Source organism: Seriola lalandi, unplaced genomic scaffold, assembly GCF_002814215.2.
Source record: "Seriola lalandi dorsalis isolate HSWRI2012SDOR001 ecotype SW California unplaced genomic scaffold, Sedor1 jcf7180002053799, whole genome shotgun sequence".
In the NCBI taxonomy this organism is placed as follows: Eukaryota; Metazoa; Chordata; class Actinopteri; order Carangiformes; family Carangidae; genus Seriola; species Seriola lalandi.
This window is the reverse complement of record NW_019524352.1, coordinates 32,663-50,193: the sequence shown is the minus strand read 5'-3', so window position 1 is coordinate 50,193 and position 17,531 is coordinate 32,663. Positions and strand designations below refer to the sequence as shown.

General features: G+C 34.9%; 1 protein-coding gene across 1 annotated transcript; it reads left to right on the top strand.

Moving 5' to 3' along the window:
• The first annotated feature begins 8,310 nt into the window (after positions 1 to 8,310).
• LOC111651825 (uncharacterized) lies at positions 8,311 to 15,718 on the top strand. The gene is made up of 10 exons (XM_023401879.2): positions 8,311 to 8,418; positions 8,534 to 8,616; positions 10,240 to 10,305; positions 11,281 to 11,406; positions 11,505 to 11,579; positions 11,987 to 12,082; positions 12,217 to 12,311; positions 13,058 to 13,163; positions 13,311 to 13,394; positions 14,433 to 15,718. Exons 2-10 carry the CDS (start codon positions 8,557 to 8,559, stop codon positions 14,553 to 14,555), a joined length of 831 nt encoding a protein of 276 aa, XP_023257647.1. The 5' UTR covers positions 8,311 to 8,418; positions 8,534 to 8,556; the 3' UTR covers positions 14,556 to 15,718.
• The last annotated feature ends 1,813 nt before the right edge of the window (positions 15,719 to 17,531 follow it).

The window sequence follows — 17,531 nt, the reverse complement described above, 5'->3', positions numbered from 1 at the left end:
GTAATTTTATGACGTTTTATGCCTTACTATACTATGTTGTATTTATGACTTTTTATGCCTAACTGTATTGTTATTTTCATGCCTTACTATACTATGTCGTTTTTATGACTTTTTATGCCTTACTATACTATGTCGTTTTTATGCCTTACTATACTATGTTGTTTTTATTACTTTTTATGCCTTACTATACTATGACTTTTTATGCCTTACTATACTATGACTTTTTATGCCTTACTATACCACGACTTTTTATGACTTTTTATACTATAACTTTTTTGACTTTTTATGCCTTACTATACTATGATTTTTTATGACTTTTCATACTATGACTTTTTTAAGACTTTTTATGCCCTACTATACTATGACTTTTTATGCCTTACTATACAATGACTTTTGAATAACTTTTTATACTATGACTTTTTATGCCTTACTATACTATGACTTTTTATGACTTTTTATACTATGACTTTTTTGACTTTTTATCCCTTACTATACGATGACTTTTTATGACTTTTCACACTATGACCTTTTTATGACTTTTTATGCCTTACTATACTATGAAGTTTTTATGAGTTTTTATGCCTTACTGTACTATGACTTTTTTGACTTTTTGTGCCTTACTATACTATGACTTTTTATACTATGACTTTTTTATGACTTTTTATGCCTTACTATACTATGATATTTTTATGACTTTTTATGCCTTACTGTACTATGACTTTTTGTGCCTTACTATACTATGACTTTTTATAGTATGACTTTTTTATGACTTTTTATGTCTTACTATACTATGTCGTTTCTATGACTTTTATGCTTATGTCGTTTTTATGAATTTTTGTGCCTTACTATATTATGTAATTTTATGACGTTTTATGCCTTACTATACTATGTCGTTTTAATGACTTTCTATGACTTACTAAACTATGTCATTTTTATGACTTTCTATGCCTTACTATACTATGTTGTTTTAATGACTTTTTATGCCTTACTATACTATGTCGTTTTTATGCCTTACTATACTATGTTGTTTTAATGACTTTTTATGCCTTACTATACTATGTCGTTTTAATGACTTTCTATGCCTTACTAAACTATGTCATTTTAATGACTTTTTATTCCTTATTATACTATGTCGTTTTTATGACTTTTTATGCCTTATTATACTATATTGTATTTATGACTTTTTATGCCTCACTGTACTGTTATTTTTATGCCTTAATAAACTATGTCGTTTTTGTAACTTTTGATGCTTATATCGTTTTTATGAATTTTTTTGCCTGAATATATTATCTAATTTTATGACGTTTTATGCCTTACTATACTATGTCGTTATTATGACTTTTTATGCTTATATCGTTTTTATGAATTTTTGTGCCTTACTATACTATGTCATTTTCATGACTTTTTATGCCCTACTGTACTATGTCGTTTTTATGACTTTTTATGCTTATATCGTTTTCATGAATTTTTGTGCCTTACTATATTATGTAATTTTATGACGTTTTATGCCTTACTATACTATGTTGTATTTATGACTTTTTATGCCTAACTGTATTGTTATTTTCATGCCTTACTATACTATGTCGTTTTTATGACTTTTTATGCCTTACTGTACTATGTCGTTTTTATGCCTTACTATACTATGTTGTTTTAATGACTTTTTATGCCTTACTATACTATGTCGTTTTAATGACTTTCTATGCCTTACTAAACGATGTCATTTTTATGACTTTCTATGCCTTACTATACTATGTCGTTTTTATGACTTTTTATGCCCTATTATACTATATTGTATTTATGACTTTTTATGCCTCACTGTACTGTTATTTTTATGCCTTAATAAACTATGTCGTTTTTATGACTTTTTATGCCTTACTATACTATGACGTTTTCATGACTTTTTATGCCTTACTATCCTATGTCATTTTTATGCCTTACTATACTATGTTGTTTTTTTGACATTTTATGCCTTACTATACTTTGCCGTTTCTAAGACTTTTATGCTTATGTCGTTTTTATGACTTTTTGTGCCTTACTATATTATGACTTTTTATGACTTTTTATATTTTACTATACAATGACTTTTGAATAACTTTTTATACTATGACTTTTTTGACTTTTTATGCCTTACTATACTATGACTTTTTATGCCTTACTGTACTGTGACTTTTTCATGACTTTTTATACTATGACTTTTTTGACTTTTTATGCCTTACTATACTATGTTGTTTTTATGACATTTTATGCCCTATTATACTATGATTTTTTATGCCTTACTATACTATGATATTTTTATGACTTTTTATGCCATACTATACTATGTCGTTTTTTTTTACTTTTTATGCCTTACTATACTATGACTTTTTATGCCTTACTATACTATGATTTTTATGCCTTACTATACTATGATATTTTTATGACTTTTTATGCCTTACTATACTATGATTTTTTATGACTTTATGCCTTACGATACTATGATATTTTTATGACTTTTCATACTATGACCTTTTTATGACTTTTTATGCCTTACTATACTATGACGTTTTTATGCCTTACTGTACTATGACTTTTTTGACTTTTTGTGCCTTACTATACTATGACTTTTTATACTATGATATTTTTATGACTTTTTATGCCTTACTATACTATGATACTTTTATGCCTTACTATACTATGACTTTTTATGCCTTACTATACTATGATTTTTTATGCCTTACTATACTATGATATTTTTATGACTTTTTATGCCTTACTATGCTATGATATTTTTATGATTTTTTATGCCTTACTATACTAGGACTTTTTATGCCTTAATATACTTTGACTTTTTATAGTATGACTTTTTTATGACTTTTTATGCCTTACTATACTATGTCGTTTCTATGACTTTTATGTTTATGTCGTTTTTATGACTTTTTGTGCCTTACTATACTATGTCGTTTTTATGACTTTTTGTGCCTTATTATACTATGTCATTTTCATGACTTTTTATGCCTTACTATACTATGTTGTATTTATGACTTTTTATGACTCACTGTACTGTTATTTTTATGCCTTAATAAACTGTCATTTTCATGACTTTTCCTGCCTTACTGTACTATGTCGTTTTTATGACTTTTTATGCTTATATCGTTTTTATGAATTTTTGTCCCTTAATATATTATCTAATTTTGTGACGTTTTATGCCTTACTATACTATGTCGTTTTTATGACTTTTTATGCTTATATCGTTTTTATGAATTTTTGTCCCTTAATATATTATCTAATTTTGTGACGTTTTATGCCTTACTATACTATGTCGTTTTTATGACTTTTTGTGCCTTACTGTACTATTTCGTTTTTATGCCTTACTATACTATGTCGTTTTTTTGACTTTTTATGCCTTACTGTACTATGTCGTTTTTATGCCTTACTATACTATGTCGTTTTAATGACTTTTTATGCCTTAGTATACCATGTCGTTTTAATGACTTTCTATGCCTTACTAAACTATGTCATTTTTATGAATTTTTATGCCTTTCTGTACTATGTTGTTTTTATGAATTTTTATGCCTTACTATACTATGTCGTTTCTATGCCTTACTATACTATGTTGTTTCAATGACTTTTTAGATCTTACTATACTATGTCGTTTTAATGACTTTCTATGCCTTATTGTACTATATTGTTTTAATGACTTTCTATGCCTTACTAAACTATGTAATTTTTATGTCTTTTTATGCCTTACTGTACTATGTCGTTTTTATGACTTTTTATACTATAACTTTTTATGCCTTATTATACTATGATATTTTTATGACTTTTTATGCCTCACTATACTATGATATTTTTATGCCTTACTATACTATGATATTTTTATGACTTTTTATGTCTTACTATACTATGACTTTTTATGCCTTACTATACTATGACTTTTTATGCCTTACTATACTATGACTTTTTATACTATGACTTTTTTATGACTTTTTATGCCTTACTATACTATGATATTTTTATGACTTTTTATGCCTTACCATACTATGATTTTTTATGCCTTACTATACTATGATATTTTTATGACTTTTTATGCCTTACTATACTATGATTTTTTATGACTTTATGCCTTACGATACTATGATATTTTTATGACTTTATGCCTTACGATACTATGATATTTTTATGACTTTTTATGCCTTACTATACTATGACTTTTTATACCATGACTTTTTTATGACTTTTTATGCCTTACTATACTATGACTTTTTATGCCTTACTACACTATGATATTTTTATGACTTTTTATGCCTTACTATACTATGATTTTTTATGACTTTTTATGCCTTACTATACTATGATATTTTTATGCCTTACTATACTATGACTTTTTATGCCTTACTATACTATGATTTTTTATGCCTTACTATACTATGATATTTTTATGACTTTTTATGCCTTACTATAGTAGGACTTTTTATGCCTTAATATACTATGACTTTTTATAGTATGACTTTTTTATGACTTTTTATGCCTTACTATACTATGTCGTTTCTATGACTTTTGTTTGTCGTTTTTATGACTTTTTGTGCCTTACTATACTATGACTTTTTATGACTTTTCATACTATGACTTTATGACTTTTTATGCCTTACTATACTATGATTTTTTATGCCTTACTATACTATGACTTTCACATGACTTTTTCTACTATGACTTTTTTGAGTAAGACATAAACAGTCATAAAAACGACATAGTATAGTAAGGCACAAAAAGTAATAAATACAACATTGGCACAAAAAGTCATAAAAACATCACAGTACAGTAAGGCATAAAAAGTCATAAAAACGACATAGTATAAGCCATAAGGCACAAAAATGACATAGTATAGTAAGGTAGAGAAAGTCATAAAAACAACATAGTACAGTAAGGCATAAAAAGTCAAAAATGAAATAGTATAGTAAGGCACAAAATTTATAGTATATTTAGGCATAAAAAGTCATAAAAACAACATAGTATAGTAAGGCATAAAAAGCCAAATACGACATTTCATAGTCAAGCATAAAAAGTCAAAAATTAATTTGAAATAAGGCATAAAACAAACATAGTGTAATCAAATGTCATAAGAGCGTTGTAGTATAATTAGGCATAAAATGTCATAGAAATACCATAGTACAGTCAGGCATGAAAATTTATAGAAATGACATAGTATAGTAAGGCATAAAAACATCATACTATAGTTAGGCATTAAAAGTAGTAAAAAACATGTATAGTAAAGCTTAAAAAGTCATAGTATAGTAATGTAGAAAAAGGCATAAAAACCTCATAGTAAAGTAAGGCATAGAAAGTAAAAAAAAAAGATAAGTCGTTGATAAAAAGGCATGAAAACATCATGGTACAGAAGGCACAAAAGTCATCAAAAAAGTCCCAGAACAGTAAGGCATGAGAAGTCACGACAAAGTCAGTACAGCAAGCCTTAAAAAAACCATAAAAACGACATAGTATAGTAAGTCCTAAAAAAGGCATTAAAATGTCATACAATAGTAAGGAATAAAAAGTCATAGTATACCAGGGCGTGAAAACACCACCATATAGTCAGGCATAAAAACATAACAGTATAGTAAGGTATAAAAAGTCATAGTATAGTAAGTCCTAAAAAGTCATTAAAATGCAATAGTATAGTAAGGCATTGTTATGTTCAACAATAGACAGTAACACAACAAATAAACAATTAACAGACCCAAAGTAGTAGTGAAAACTAGGCCCTTGTTTTATTTAAGAAGCGGGTGTATAAAGTAACCAAGTAACCAAACTGTTGGGGAGGTCTGTACAATATAGTTGTGCCAAACAATTGAAATGAATGTAACAAAACAAGTTGTAACTTATACACTACACCTGAAACAAAAATCAGAAACCAAAAGTTACATCGTATAGCTAAAAAACACAGAACATACAGCGGGTTGCACCAACCAATAAACCTAATGTGCAAAAATAGAAAGGGTGCCCCCAAACTTGTCCACAAAAACCCTCCCCACACTTACCTTTCTTATCACAAAACCTCAATTTCAACTGGCAGGCAGAGACAACAAAACGGGTCTCCCTTAACTGACAAAGGTGTGGATCTTATAGTTGGCTGAAGGAGGATGATCAGCAGCACACACCAGGTCACACAGGTGGAAAACATCAGGCTAATTCTCACCTGAGGAGAAACAAGGAGGGGGGTGGGGGGGGTGGAAACACAAGAAAACAAAACAGATCTGCCTGGCATGTAACAGCACAAAAAGGCATAGTAACTTCATAAGGCCTAAAAAGTCAAAGTATAGTATGGCATAAAAACATAAAAATATTTTTCTGAGGTCACTGTGATCTTGACCTTTGACCTTTAACTCCAAAATTCTACCAAATTCTAATCAGTTCATCCTTGTTACTTAAGTAAAAGTATGTTATTAAATTTAAAGTAACATTTAACATTTTACTGTCGTAGTAACTTGACATGGAGATGATGTTTAACTATTTTGATATAAGACTGGATCTTTTTACTTTGCTTATGGAATAATCTGCTGATGGTTTGGTTTGTAATACTTTTAAAAAGACTGTGACTTTCACAACGTTTTGAATGAATGACCTGGTGTCTGTTTACTTGGGGTCTCCCAGAAGAATCCTTGTGCAGAGCCACTTCAAATCTGCTAAATTTAACTCTACAACCGTTTACTATGACAGATTCCATGATGCAAGTGTCTCTGACTGAACCTCATGTTGTTTCAACAGGACGCCACTGCTGGTCTGAATGCCCATTAATAGTATAAAGTCTTGGCAGCGCCCTCTGGAGGCTGCAATGTTAATCACACACCACACATGAAAGAGAGTCAGCCAAAAAGCACTCACAGAAGAAGAGTTACAGCAGGTACCACTGGCTTTAATGGATGTTTCCACTGCACACGACAGACAGTGACGGATGGAGATGTTCCACTCGGCTTCCATCACACGTGACTGTGGCGAGCAGCTGCGGTGTTTATCGTCATTATCGCCGTGTGGGCTGATACAGCCCATGATCCGTCAGATGTTTATACATTTCAGAAACACAGCGAGCGTCTGCTGAGAAACCAGCGGAGAGCAGGAACGCTGTTTATGACTGTCTCTCTCTCTCTCACACACACATGTATGGACATAAACACACACACCCAGACAGTCTGTCCGTCCCCTCCAGTTATTTTTAGTCTAAAGTCAACACAGCACTGTGCTTAATGATTCTACTAAATTCCATTAGATTTTCCATACAAGAGGAGCGATGAAACACACAAGTAAATCTGTTGAGCCACTAAAATTACACTCAGTGTAATCACTCTAGGATTAATGAACAGAAAAAATATATTTGTTTTTAATTTGATAATAAAAACGGGAAAAAAAGAATCCCATCTCACATCTTCATCAGCAGGTGGAAACTGCTCAGATGTGGTTAAAAAGCTCCAGAAAAAGCTAGTAAGTGGACCTTGAGTCAAGATTTTCGGCTGGACATCCGTGAATATCCGTGACTGACTGACTGAGAGACAGAGTTGAACAACTGGCTGGCTGGGTGTTGGACTTTTCCCACTGGCAGTTGCTCTTTCAAACTGGTTTGATACACACCGTTTCTATGACATCATCAGGGGGGCATCGACAGCTGTTCCACAACAGTTTCTATGACATCATCATGGGGGCATCAACAGCTGTTCCACAACAGTTTCTATGACATCATCATGGGGGGCATCAACAGCTGTTCCACAACAGTTTTCCTCAAAAAGTGACCGGGGCCTTTATTTGCCTCAACTGGTCTGTATTTGATGTTTTCCCAAAATCACAGCAGCGTCGGACGTTGATGCTTGATCTGAACACAAGGTGGCGCTCTCAGTCTCTGCTCAGGAGCTCTGTGTAGTGACCAGAGCAAGAAGATTGTGGAGTTGATGTGAGAAGCTCTGACACCTGTAAAATGCAGGATTTGATTGGAGGTTTTCTGAGCTCCACGAGGACGAGAGCAGGAAACGCTGGAGGAAGTGGTTAGGAAGCCGTCTGTGATGTTTTGTTGAGTCTGTTGGCTGTTGCCATGCAACATGGACTTAGGGCTGTTTCAACTTGTTTCTCAAAGTGTTATATAAATAAACATGTTATTATATTAAAGATGTTATTTTCCTGCCTGCTGCCCCTCCCTCACACTTAGTTTTTCATCCTTTTTTCATCGTCCTCAAACTTGTACTTTCGTTTTCTTCTTCGCTTCCCTTCCTGTTTTTCTTTTTCAGTCACTCCCTCCTCTTCCTCCTCTTCCTCCTCTTAATTAGACATAATTTCACCTGGAGTTCCCACTCCTCCTCTTTCCTCTCCTCTCCTCTCCTCTCCTCTCTTCTGCTTTCCTCTCCAGCTGATCTTCCAAACTTGGTCATGTTCTTCGTTCAGCAGCCAAACACTCTTGAGGTTTAAAAAACATCCATCACACACACGCGCACACACATACACACACACACACACACACACACACACACACACACACACTGATTCGGCTCTGCTCTTTACTCTGTTTCTATTTTAGCTCGACCCTCTCAGACGGCAGTCATGGCTCGCTGCAGGAGTTACTTGCGAGGACTGGCAATCTGTGTCACAGTGTTGCAACTGGTAAGCTAACCGCTAACCGCTAACTGCTGCTAACTGCTAACTGCTAACAACTTGTTTGTGTTTGGTTGTGACGGATTTGATGATGAGCAACTGGAATCTTTAGCAGCAGGGAAATGAGATTTATCGATTGGGAAAAACAACGAAAAGTAAAACTGTAAAAATTCATTTTAACATTTGATGATAATCTTCAAACTTATTGATCAATAGTTTTTAAATCAGATAAGAATCTAATTTAATTAATCCCTTTATAAATTGAGATTGAAATTAAAACCTTCACCTTGTGTGACAGTTGAGAAAACAAACATTTAGTAGCTGTTCTGAAGCTTTCAATCACAATACATGATCTTCATGAGCAGACAGAGTTTACCCAGGTTTCCTTATTGAAGACGTTCAAATGTATTATTTATTATTTACACATTTTTTCTGATCACTCGTCCAGCAGACAATTAATGTTGAAGTATAAATTCATTTCTAAGGCTTGTAAAAATTAATGAATTATAATTGTTATAATTGGTATGAAATTTGGTATGAAACACTTTATTATAATTAAAGTTTTTAATATTTTTATACCCTCTTATTGTACTTTTTATTTATTTTATTACGTATCTTTTTTACTCTACTACATTTATTTGACAGCCAGAGTTTCTAGTTACTTACTACACTACACTACTACAGTATAACATTTTACATACAAAACATAATGATTAGTTTATAAAATATGTTAAAATGCTGATCACTCTTTATTATTACTCAGCGTATCACGATGCAGTTATTTGATTTGTTTCCATTTTTCATTCATTTCCTCTCCTCACTTCCTCCCTTCAGTCCTTTCCTTGCTTCGTCTTCTCTTAGTCTCCTCATCTTTCTTCTCCTTGTACCTTTACTTTTCATTCCTCTTCATATTCCCAAATATATAAAGATAAATACAAAGAAAACACGTAACAAATGAAAAAAAAAATAGAAATATATAATATCAGTGTCTTTAATAACCACCTTCAGGTTCATGTTATATTATAAATTATCATCATTATCATCATAAATATCTGTAAAACATCTTTGTATTGCTAATATTTCCTCAATATAATATTCCTAAAGCTCAAACTGAAAACATTTCCTGTTTCCTGTTTTGGCTGCTGTGTTGTTATTGTTTACGCTGTATCAGCTGATTAAAGTCATTAGTGTGCCTGTTTTAAATGAAGCATGAGAGTTTCACTTCTTGATGTTGTTGTTTAGAGCAGCCACTGTGGAAATAACTTTTATTGACATTCAGTGTTGGTATCCTTCAGTTTTATGAGTTGTTGGTACATTTTTGTGCATTTTATTTACACATATAAGTAGTTTGTTTTGTTTCATTTCATTTCAAATGTTTGTATAGTTTGTGTAGCCGAGCAGCGGGAAAAGGCCTCAGTGTTTTTCTGCAGGAGTGTTTGTGAACGGTTAAACTGTGACGTCACAGTTCCCAGCTGATGGGAGTCTGATGAGCGTCTCTCTGGGGAGGCGGAGCAGTTTGAGAGGAATGCTGCTGTTAAAGACGAAGCCCGACAAACACTCAGTCACTCTCATCTGCAGCAGTTTAACGCAGTTTCACTTTTCTTTGAACGTTTCCCCTCATTATCTCTGCAGGTGTCTGGTGTGGTGATGATCGGCGTCGGATTTTCCTCCATCGACGGAGACATACCGGTTGCTAAGGTAACGCTGCTCCCTGCTGGTCAGTTTGAATTTAAAGAGAGGCCTGATGTGTCCGAGGGAATTCAACAAATAAGTGATAAAAGACAAAAGTAAAGGATTCAAATCAAATTCAATATGCACATTAAAAATTACACAAATAGATATAATAGAATTTGATATCGCTCCATAAATTAGATTAAAAAAAGCTACATAAATAAATAATTCATTATCTCCACATAAATTAAATTAAATTAAATTAAATATATAAAACATTTCATAAATAAAACATTTAATATATCTCTATACATTAAATCAAATAGACAATGAAATAACCAGAGGTGGAAAAAGTACAAAAATATTGTACTCAAGTAAAAGTCCCAATACTTTGATGAAATATTACTCAAGTAGAAGTAGAAGTACTCATCTGAAAATGTACTCACGTAAAAGTAAAAAGTAGTTTATTTGAAAGTTACTTAGTTACTTTCTTTGTGTGGGGTGTGAGGGTAGACTAAAGACTTCGCGCCCACTAACCTAGCTTGTCCGTGCGCACCCTCTATGTTCACGCGCCAGTGCTGATCACATCATCATGTGTCACTGTCTACGGTTCTGGCACGTATTTTTCCCCTGTAGGTTGAATTGTTATTTTTACTCAGTAACGGAGAGGATTTATAAAGTAACTAAGTACAATACTTGAGTCAAAACGTACTCAAGTAAAATACAAAATACCGATTTTAAATTGTACTAAAAAAATGCAAAATACACAAAAAAAGTATTCAATACAGTAACGTGAGTAAATGTATTTCGTTACTTTCCACTTCAGGAAATAACAGAATAAGGAATTAAATATTATATATATATATTCATTATATTTGGTGCCGTGTGACATTTAATCATATAAAATCAGAAACATTCAAATGTTCCTTCTGTAAGTGAATGTGAAGGGGTGTGTTTCTCTCTCTCTCTCTCTCTCTCTCTCTCTCTCTCTCTCGCTCCCAGTTGTTTGACCAGTTGTCCAGTAGCGATGGTTTACTGGTCCTGCAGGTGTTTGGTCCAATCACTGTGGTTTTGTCTGTTCTGGGGATCACTGCTGCATCTATGGATCTCAAAACTCTGCTGCTGGTGGTGAGACAATCACACACACACACACACACACACACACACACACACACACACACGCACACACACACACACGGTTGCTAACCTGTGATTGTCTCCTCCAGTTTTCTGCTCTGGTCTTCATCGAGTTTGTGGCTCTGATGGTTGTTGCGTCGCCGCTGGTTCAGGTTCAGACTCAGGTAACTCCTCTCCTCTCTGGCACTGCCCCCTAGTGGCTGCAGTCTTCATCACTAGTGGCTGCAGTCTTCATCACAGCCTCCAGCAGCCTCATGAGCAGCAGGTAGACAGTTGGCATGTAACTCAGGACCTCATTCATATTTGTATTTTATTTCAATGCGTGAAGGAAGCTCCACAATGATGATAGAGAAATGCCTTTATCATCTAAAGTCTTTTATCTATTTTATATTTAATCTATTAATAATCCAGTAATTTAATGTAATGTATAACTTCTATTTTGTATGGTACGATCTAGGTTTGAGTGACCTTACAAAATAAAACTGATCTCTGTCACTGTTTGATTGTGTTGTGTTGTTTTGTGTTGTGTTGTGTTGTGTTGTGTTGTGTTGTGTTGTGTTGTGTTGTGTAGATGGACGGTGAAGTGGACGAGGTGTTTCTGAACGTGACCCCCCTCTACAGAACAGATCCTTACATCCAGACTGAACTAAACAAACTCCAGGACTCAGTAAGACACATGAAGAAGAAACTCATAAATCGTAGCAACGAATCTGATTCAGTCCAGAAGGAATTGATCTTTCTAAATGTGCTGAGTCAGATTTGACGTAGACTGAAGATAACCTCGCTCCGTCTGTTCCCCAGTACTCTTGTTGTGGTTTGAGGAATTTTGAAGACTGGCAGGATCAACTTCCTGCTTCCTGCTTCTGCACGCCTCCCACCTCCGACCTGGAAAAGAGGTAAGAGCTTGTAAGCCCCTCGAACAATGTCGGGATTTTTATAAAAGTTCTTGAAGAAACGCTCAGGGGTCCAGAAGACTTCCTGGATTTCTGCAAGAGTCTTGAAGAGCGTTGGAGCTTCTATAAGAAATTTTCATATTAGGCTCTAGATTCTAGAAATCCTGACATTCTTCTAGAGTCTAAAAGAATGTCAGGATTTCTGGAAAAATGTGAGTTTCTCCTAAAGCTTTGGAGATTCTTGTGAAATGTATTGATTTGTAGAACAGCAGAGCATCTCGAGGAGCTTTTGAGCTTTTAGAGATTTTTAGAACAACTTCTGAGGATGTTGATGAGCTGTTAAGGTTCTTGAAGAATTCTTGGATTTCTAGATTTGGTTTTGAGATTATCAGCCTTACGAGAGTTTGCATTTTTTAAGACTTCATAATTTTTAGCTGAGGTTTGAGTTTCTAGAGGAGTTTTCATTGATGACTAGGAAAAATTCCAAAGCTTAGAAAGTGAGTAATTTTCTAGAAAAGGTTTTGGAATTGGATTAGTAGAAATTCAAGATTTTTTGAGTTTTGAACTTCTAGAGGGGTTTGCAAGACTTTAGAAGAATTCAAGACTTTATTAAGTTTCTTTTTTGGTCATTTTGTTGAGGTGGTCAGACATAGACAATCTTAATCTTCTGCACCAGATGTTTTTGAGGCTCTGGTCTCAGTTTCTTCCAGAGATGCTGCTCATGTTTTCTTCTTCTCTTTGTCTCACAGCTCTCGACCCAGTAACTCCAGTTCAGAAGGTTCCTGTGTGATGGTAGACAGCGACCATTACCCTCCAACCCGACAGGTCACAGATAAATTATGGGTTCACTCAGAGGTAACTACTCGGTCTCATCAACCCCTTATTTCTTCTTTTTCACTTCTTTTTCAGCTCCTTCCCTTTTTGGTTTCCACCATTATTTATTTTCTTTCCCCAAGTTTTTCTTATTGTTGAATATTGACCTTTGACCTCTGTGTGTGGCAGCCCTGTGGGCCCATCCTGAAGAACTACCTAAGCTTCCCCATCAAACTCAGGATAGGAATCATTTCAGCTGTTGCCACCATTATGGTAAACAAAAGTGTTTTTCTTATAAATGTATCTCGTCTTTCTCTGTCATCTGTTATTTTAAAACTTCATCTACATTTTTGTAACTTCACTGCAGACTTTATGTTGATTTAAACATTGAATTGTGCAATTGATGGTGGACAATAGTAATGTTAACTCACGGAAACAGACTAATGACCAGAGGCAACAGGCAGATACAGAAATATTTCTATGTGAGTTCTTAGAAGAGTTGATGAATGAAATAATTTGCTATGAAGGTTAATGAGTTGGGAAGAGTTTGTAAGGAACTATTAAAGTCTGAATCTTCCTAAATATGTTTCTAGAAAAGTTTTTGAATTTGTGGAAGCATTACAAGTTTCTAAAAATGTTTGAATGTCTGGACGTTGTATCAGTTTCTACAACAGCTTACCTGTTTCTAGATAGCTTTCTACCACAGTTTAGACTTTTCTGAAAGGTGTTATGAGTATCTCCAATAGGTCTTCAGGAGTTTCTGGATACGTTATGTGTTTCTAGAAAAGCTTAAGTTTCAGAGATGCTACAAGTTTCAAGGAGTTTATGGATTTCCAGAAGTTATGAGTTTCTAGAAATGGAGCTTATGGAAGATTTTCTAGATTCTAGATATGTTTGTGTAACAGTGGGAAGGAATTTAAGTGTTTTTCAGGACAGTCTATGAATTTCTGGAACACTTAAAATGATATGAACAATTTCTAGAAGTTTTTATGAGTTGGTGGAAGAGTTTTCATGATTCTGTAAAAAAGAAAGTATATGTTTCCGGAGGTCTTACAAGTTTTAAAGTGAGTTTATGAGTTTGTGGAGGAGCTTATACATTTACTCATTTATGGAAGTTTGCAAGACAATTCAAAGACAATTGAGTTTGCAAACATGATTAGATTTCAAGTCCAAAGATCCTAGTTGAGTTTAAGATTCTAGATTTCACCTACATTAAAGAAGGAGCTGAAAGTGTATTTCACAAAAACAAGCAGTTATACATTATACTGTACATACTGTAACCAATGCAATAATACACTATGTTTGCTGCAGATGGCGGCCATTGCTCTGTGTCTGGCTTTGGGTCTGGAGGAATATTGGAAGAAGCCACCGGTAGAAACCACAGTCGATGACTTCAACAGAGTGAAATATGAACCCAAGCCCACCCTCACCTGACCTCTGACATCTGACCCATCACCCAAAACCGAGGCATCGATATATACATGCTGGTGGTGGTCGAAGACTTCAATAAAAACCGCGTCATCCAGGTTTTATGAGAATCTGAAAAAGTTTTCAAAACAGTGTATTTATATTTGACTTGATCTGTGATGATCGAATGTAATCACAGGAAATTTCTAAAGATGATTCCAACTCTAATACACACAACATCAAGTTAAAGAAAATAGTATTCCAACTCACTCCTGGGCTTTCTGTCGTCATAATAGCATCACAGTCTGAGGTGGGCATGAACACAATGGGGCACCTTTGAGTTTGAAACCATTTCACCAGCAGTTTTTAGGGGAAATCTGACATTTGAGATGATGAGCCAATCAGATCTTGAGGCCCCAAAATTTGCCTTTCCATTATTTCTCTTCAGGACGAGATATTTTAAACTGGGTATGGGTCAAAAAACACAGTGAACTCCAGAATCAAGACGAGCTCAGACAGTTCTTATCTCTGCTTTTGAAGAGATGTTTGAAAACTTCATCCAGAGCTACGACTCCTCTGAGAGAACCTTTTATTCTAAACTAATAACAAGTAGAACTACAGTGGCTGCTGGTTGTGATGAAATGTTTGACTCTTATCTTTGGTGCTTTACCGATAAAGTTTTCTCCTGTTTACTCAAAAGCTTGCACCAGTAACGTTTGTGTGGTCTTTAATTGTCGTTCCCTCCTGCAGCCACAAGGTGGCAGCAACGCGGTGAACACGCTGTGCAGCGGGTCACTGTTTGGGCTGTTTCTGGTTAAAGTGAGTTGGGTCTCTGCACGGCTTCAATCACTGAAAGCTTCAGCGCTGAAACTCTAGATGTTCTGCAGGGAAACTCTCTTCATGTACAGCATTTACTACTACACACTCAGCGAGCACTTTATTAGGAACACCGCACTGATCCTGTAGGGCCTCCCTCTGCGTGGCATGGGTGTTTATTTTTCAGGCAAAATGTTCTATAAGTAAAAGTATTTGTTGTGCAGTAAAATGATTGACTGTTAAAGAATAAGGCCTTTGGTTTTTTATATTTCTCTTATTGCCAACAAATCCTATTAAAAGTCTGTGTGTGACTATGTGTATAAATCCTGATATATCTATTAAAACACATCAGTGAGACACACTGCTGCACTGGCTGACATGTTCCTTCATTATGAAAAATATTTATAAACAGCTCCACAGACTCCTGTCACAGTTCCTGGAGCGGACTTCCTGTGGGGCAGACGCCATTGAGTATACTCAGGAAAATCACTCGTACTGTGAACAATCACTTTTTCCTCTCTGCCTGTCAAACTGTATGAAATAAGCATCAGAAAACAAAGTGATCTGTAGCTGTGTCCTGGGGCCGAGATGCCAGGAAGGGAGGGGTGAGACACATGTTATTCATCCTGGTCCCTCCCACCTCCCAGCCCCCGCAGTATTGGCTCCAAACCCTCTCATTCATGGCCCCATTTTCAGGGTTGTCCTCAGTTACCCCCTCTGAATACCCCGTCCTATACTTGTGCATCAGACATACAGCGCTTTGTTTGGTCCACTGGTTCCCAAACTAAGTGTCACAAGATTATTTTGAGGGGTTGTGAGATGGAGAGGAAACAGAAACAAACTTCTGATACACATCTGTTTTATCGGATTTCCTTTTTATTTTTTTTTTTTTGACATTTATTTAATCTTCGCTTTGTTTTGTTTGTTCTGTGATCAAATTTTCATAATCATTTTGCCCCCAGTTCTGGAGGTTGGATCAGAAACATCTGTAATGCTAAACATGGATTCTTTTAACATAACATACAAACATGCTGCTCTTCTTTATGCGTGTACATGGCATTCATCAGCTGCCTGACAAAGGGCTTTTATTTGCCCCTCTAATACCAGAGAGGAGGAAGTGGAGCTTGCTGGTTCCCAAACAAGGGGTCGAGCTCCTTCAGAGGGTCACCAGATAAACCTAAGGGGTCATGAAATTATTATTATAGAGTGGAAAAAATAGGAAGACAAATGTCAGCTCAGTTTCTAATCAAACATTAGCAAAAGCTTGTCAGTCAACTGTAATTATAACTGTTAATAAACCAGTAACAAATGTTCTACAACTTGTTCTACAAATGTAACTACAAGAGTGTAAGCTGAGCAGGATGTGTGAAGAAAATATGTTTCAAAACATGAGAACTTGGAGAATACGACGTGAGAACTTGAAGAATACGACGTGAGAACTTGGAGAATACGATGTGAGAACTTGGAGAATACGACATGAGAACTCTGAGAATACGACGTGAGAACTTGGAGAATACGATGTGAGAACTTGAAAAATACGATGTGAGAACTTGGAGAATACGACGTGAGAACTTGGAGAATACGATGTGAGAACTTGGAGAATATGATGTGAGAACTTGGAGAATATGACGTGAGAACTTGGAGAATACGATGTGAGAACTTGGAGAATACGATGTGAGAACTTGGAGAATATGATGTGAGAACTTGAAGAATACGACATAAGAACTTGGAGAATACGACGTAAGAACTTGAAGAATACGACGTGAAAACTTGGAGAATACGATGTGAGAACTTGAAGAATACGACGTAAGAACTTGGAGAATACGATGTGAGAACTTGAAAAATACGATGTGAGAACTTGGAGAATACGACATGAGAACTTGGAGAATACGACGTGAGAACTCTGAGAATACGACGTGAGAACTTGAAAAATACGATGTGAGAACTTGGAGAATACGACGTGAGAACTCTGAGAATACGACGTGAGAACTTGGAGAATACGACGTAAGAACTTGGAGAATACGATGTGAGAACTTGGAGAATATGATGTGAGAACTTGGAGAATATGACGTGAGAACTTGAAGAATATGATGTGAGAACTTGGAGAATATGATGTGAGAACTTGGAGAATACGATGTGAGAACTTGGAGAATATGATGTGAGAACTTGGAGAATATGACGTGAGAA

Excerpts from the sequence above, each read along its gene's own strand:
- LOC111651825 (XM_023401879.2), top strand. The coding sequence starts at position 8,557 with ATGGCTCGCTGCAGGAGTTACTTGCGAGGACTGGCAATCTGTGTCACA. Across the intron at positions 11,407-11,504 it reads TCAAAACTCTGCTGCTGGTG|TTTTCTGCTCTGGTCTTCAT; the intron begins GTGAGACAATCA and ends TGTCTCCTCCAG. Across the intron at positions 11,580-11,986 it reads TGGTTCAGGTTCAGACTCAG|ATGGACGGTGAAGTGGACGA; the intron begins GTAACTCCTCTC and ends TGTGTTGTGTAG.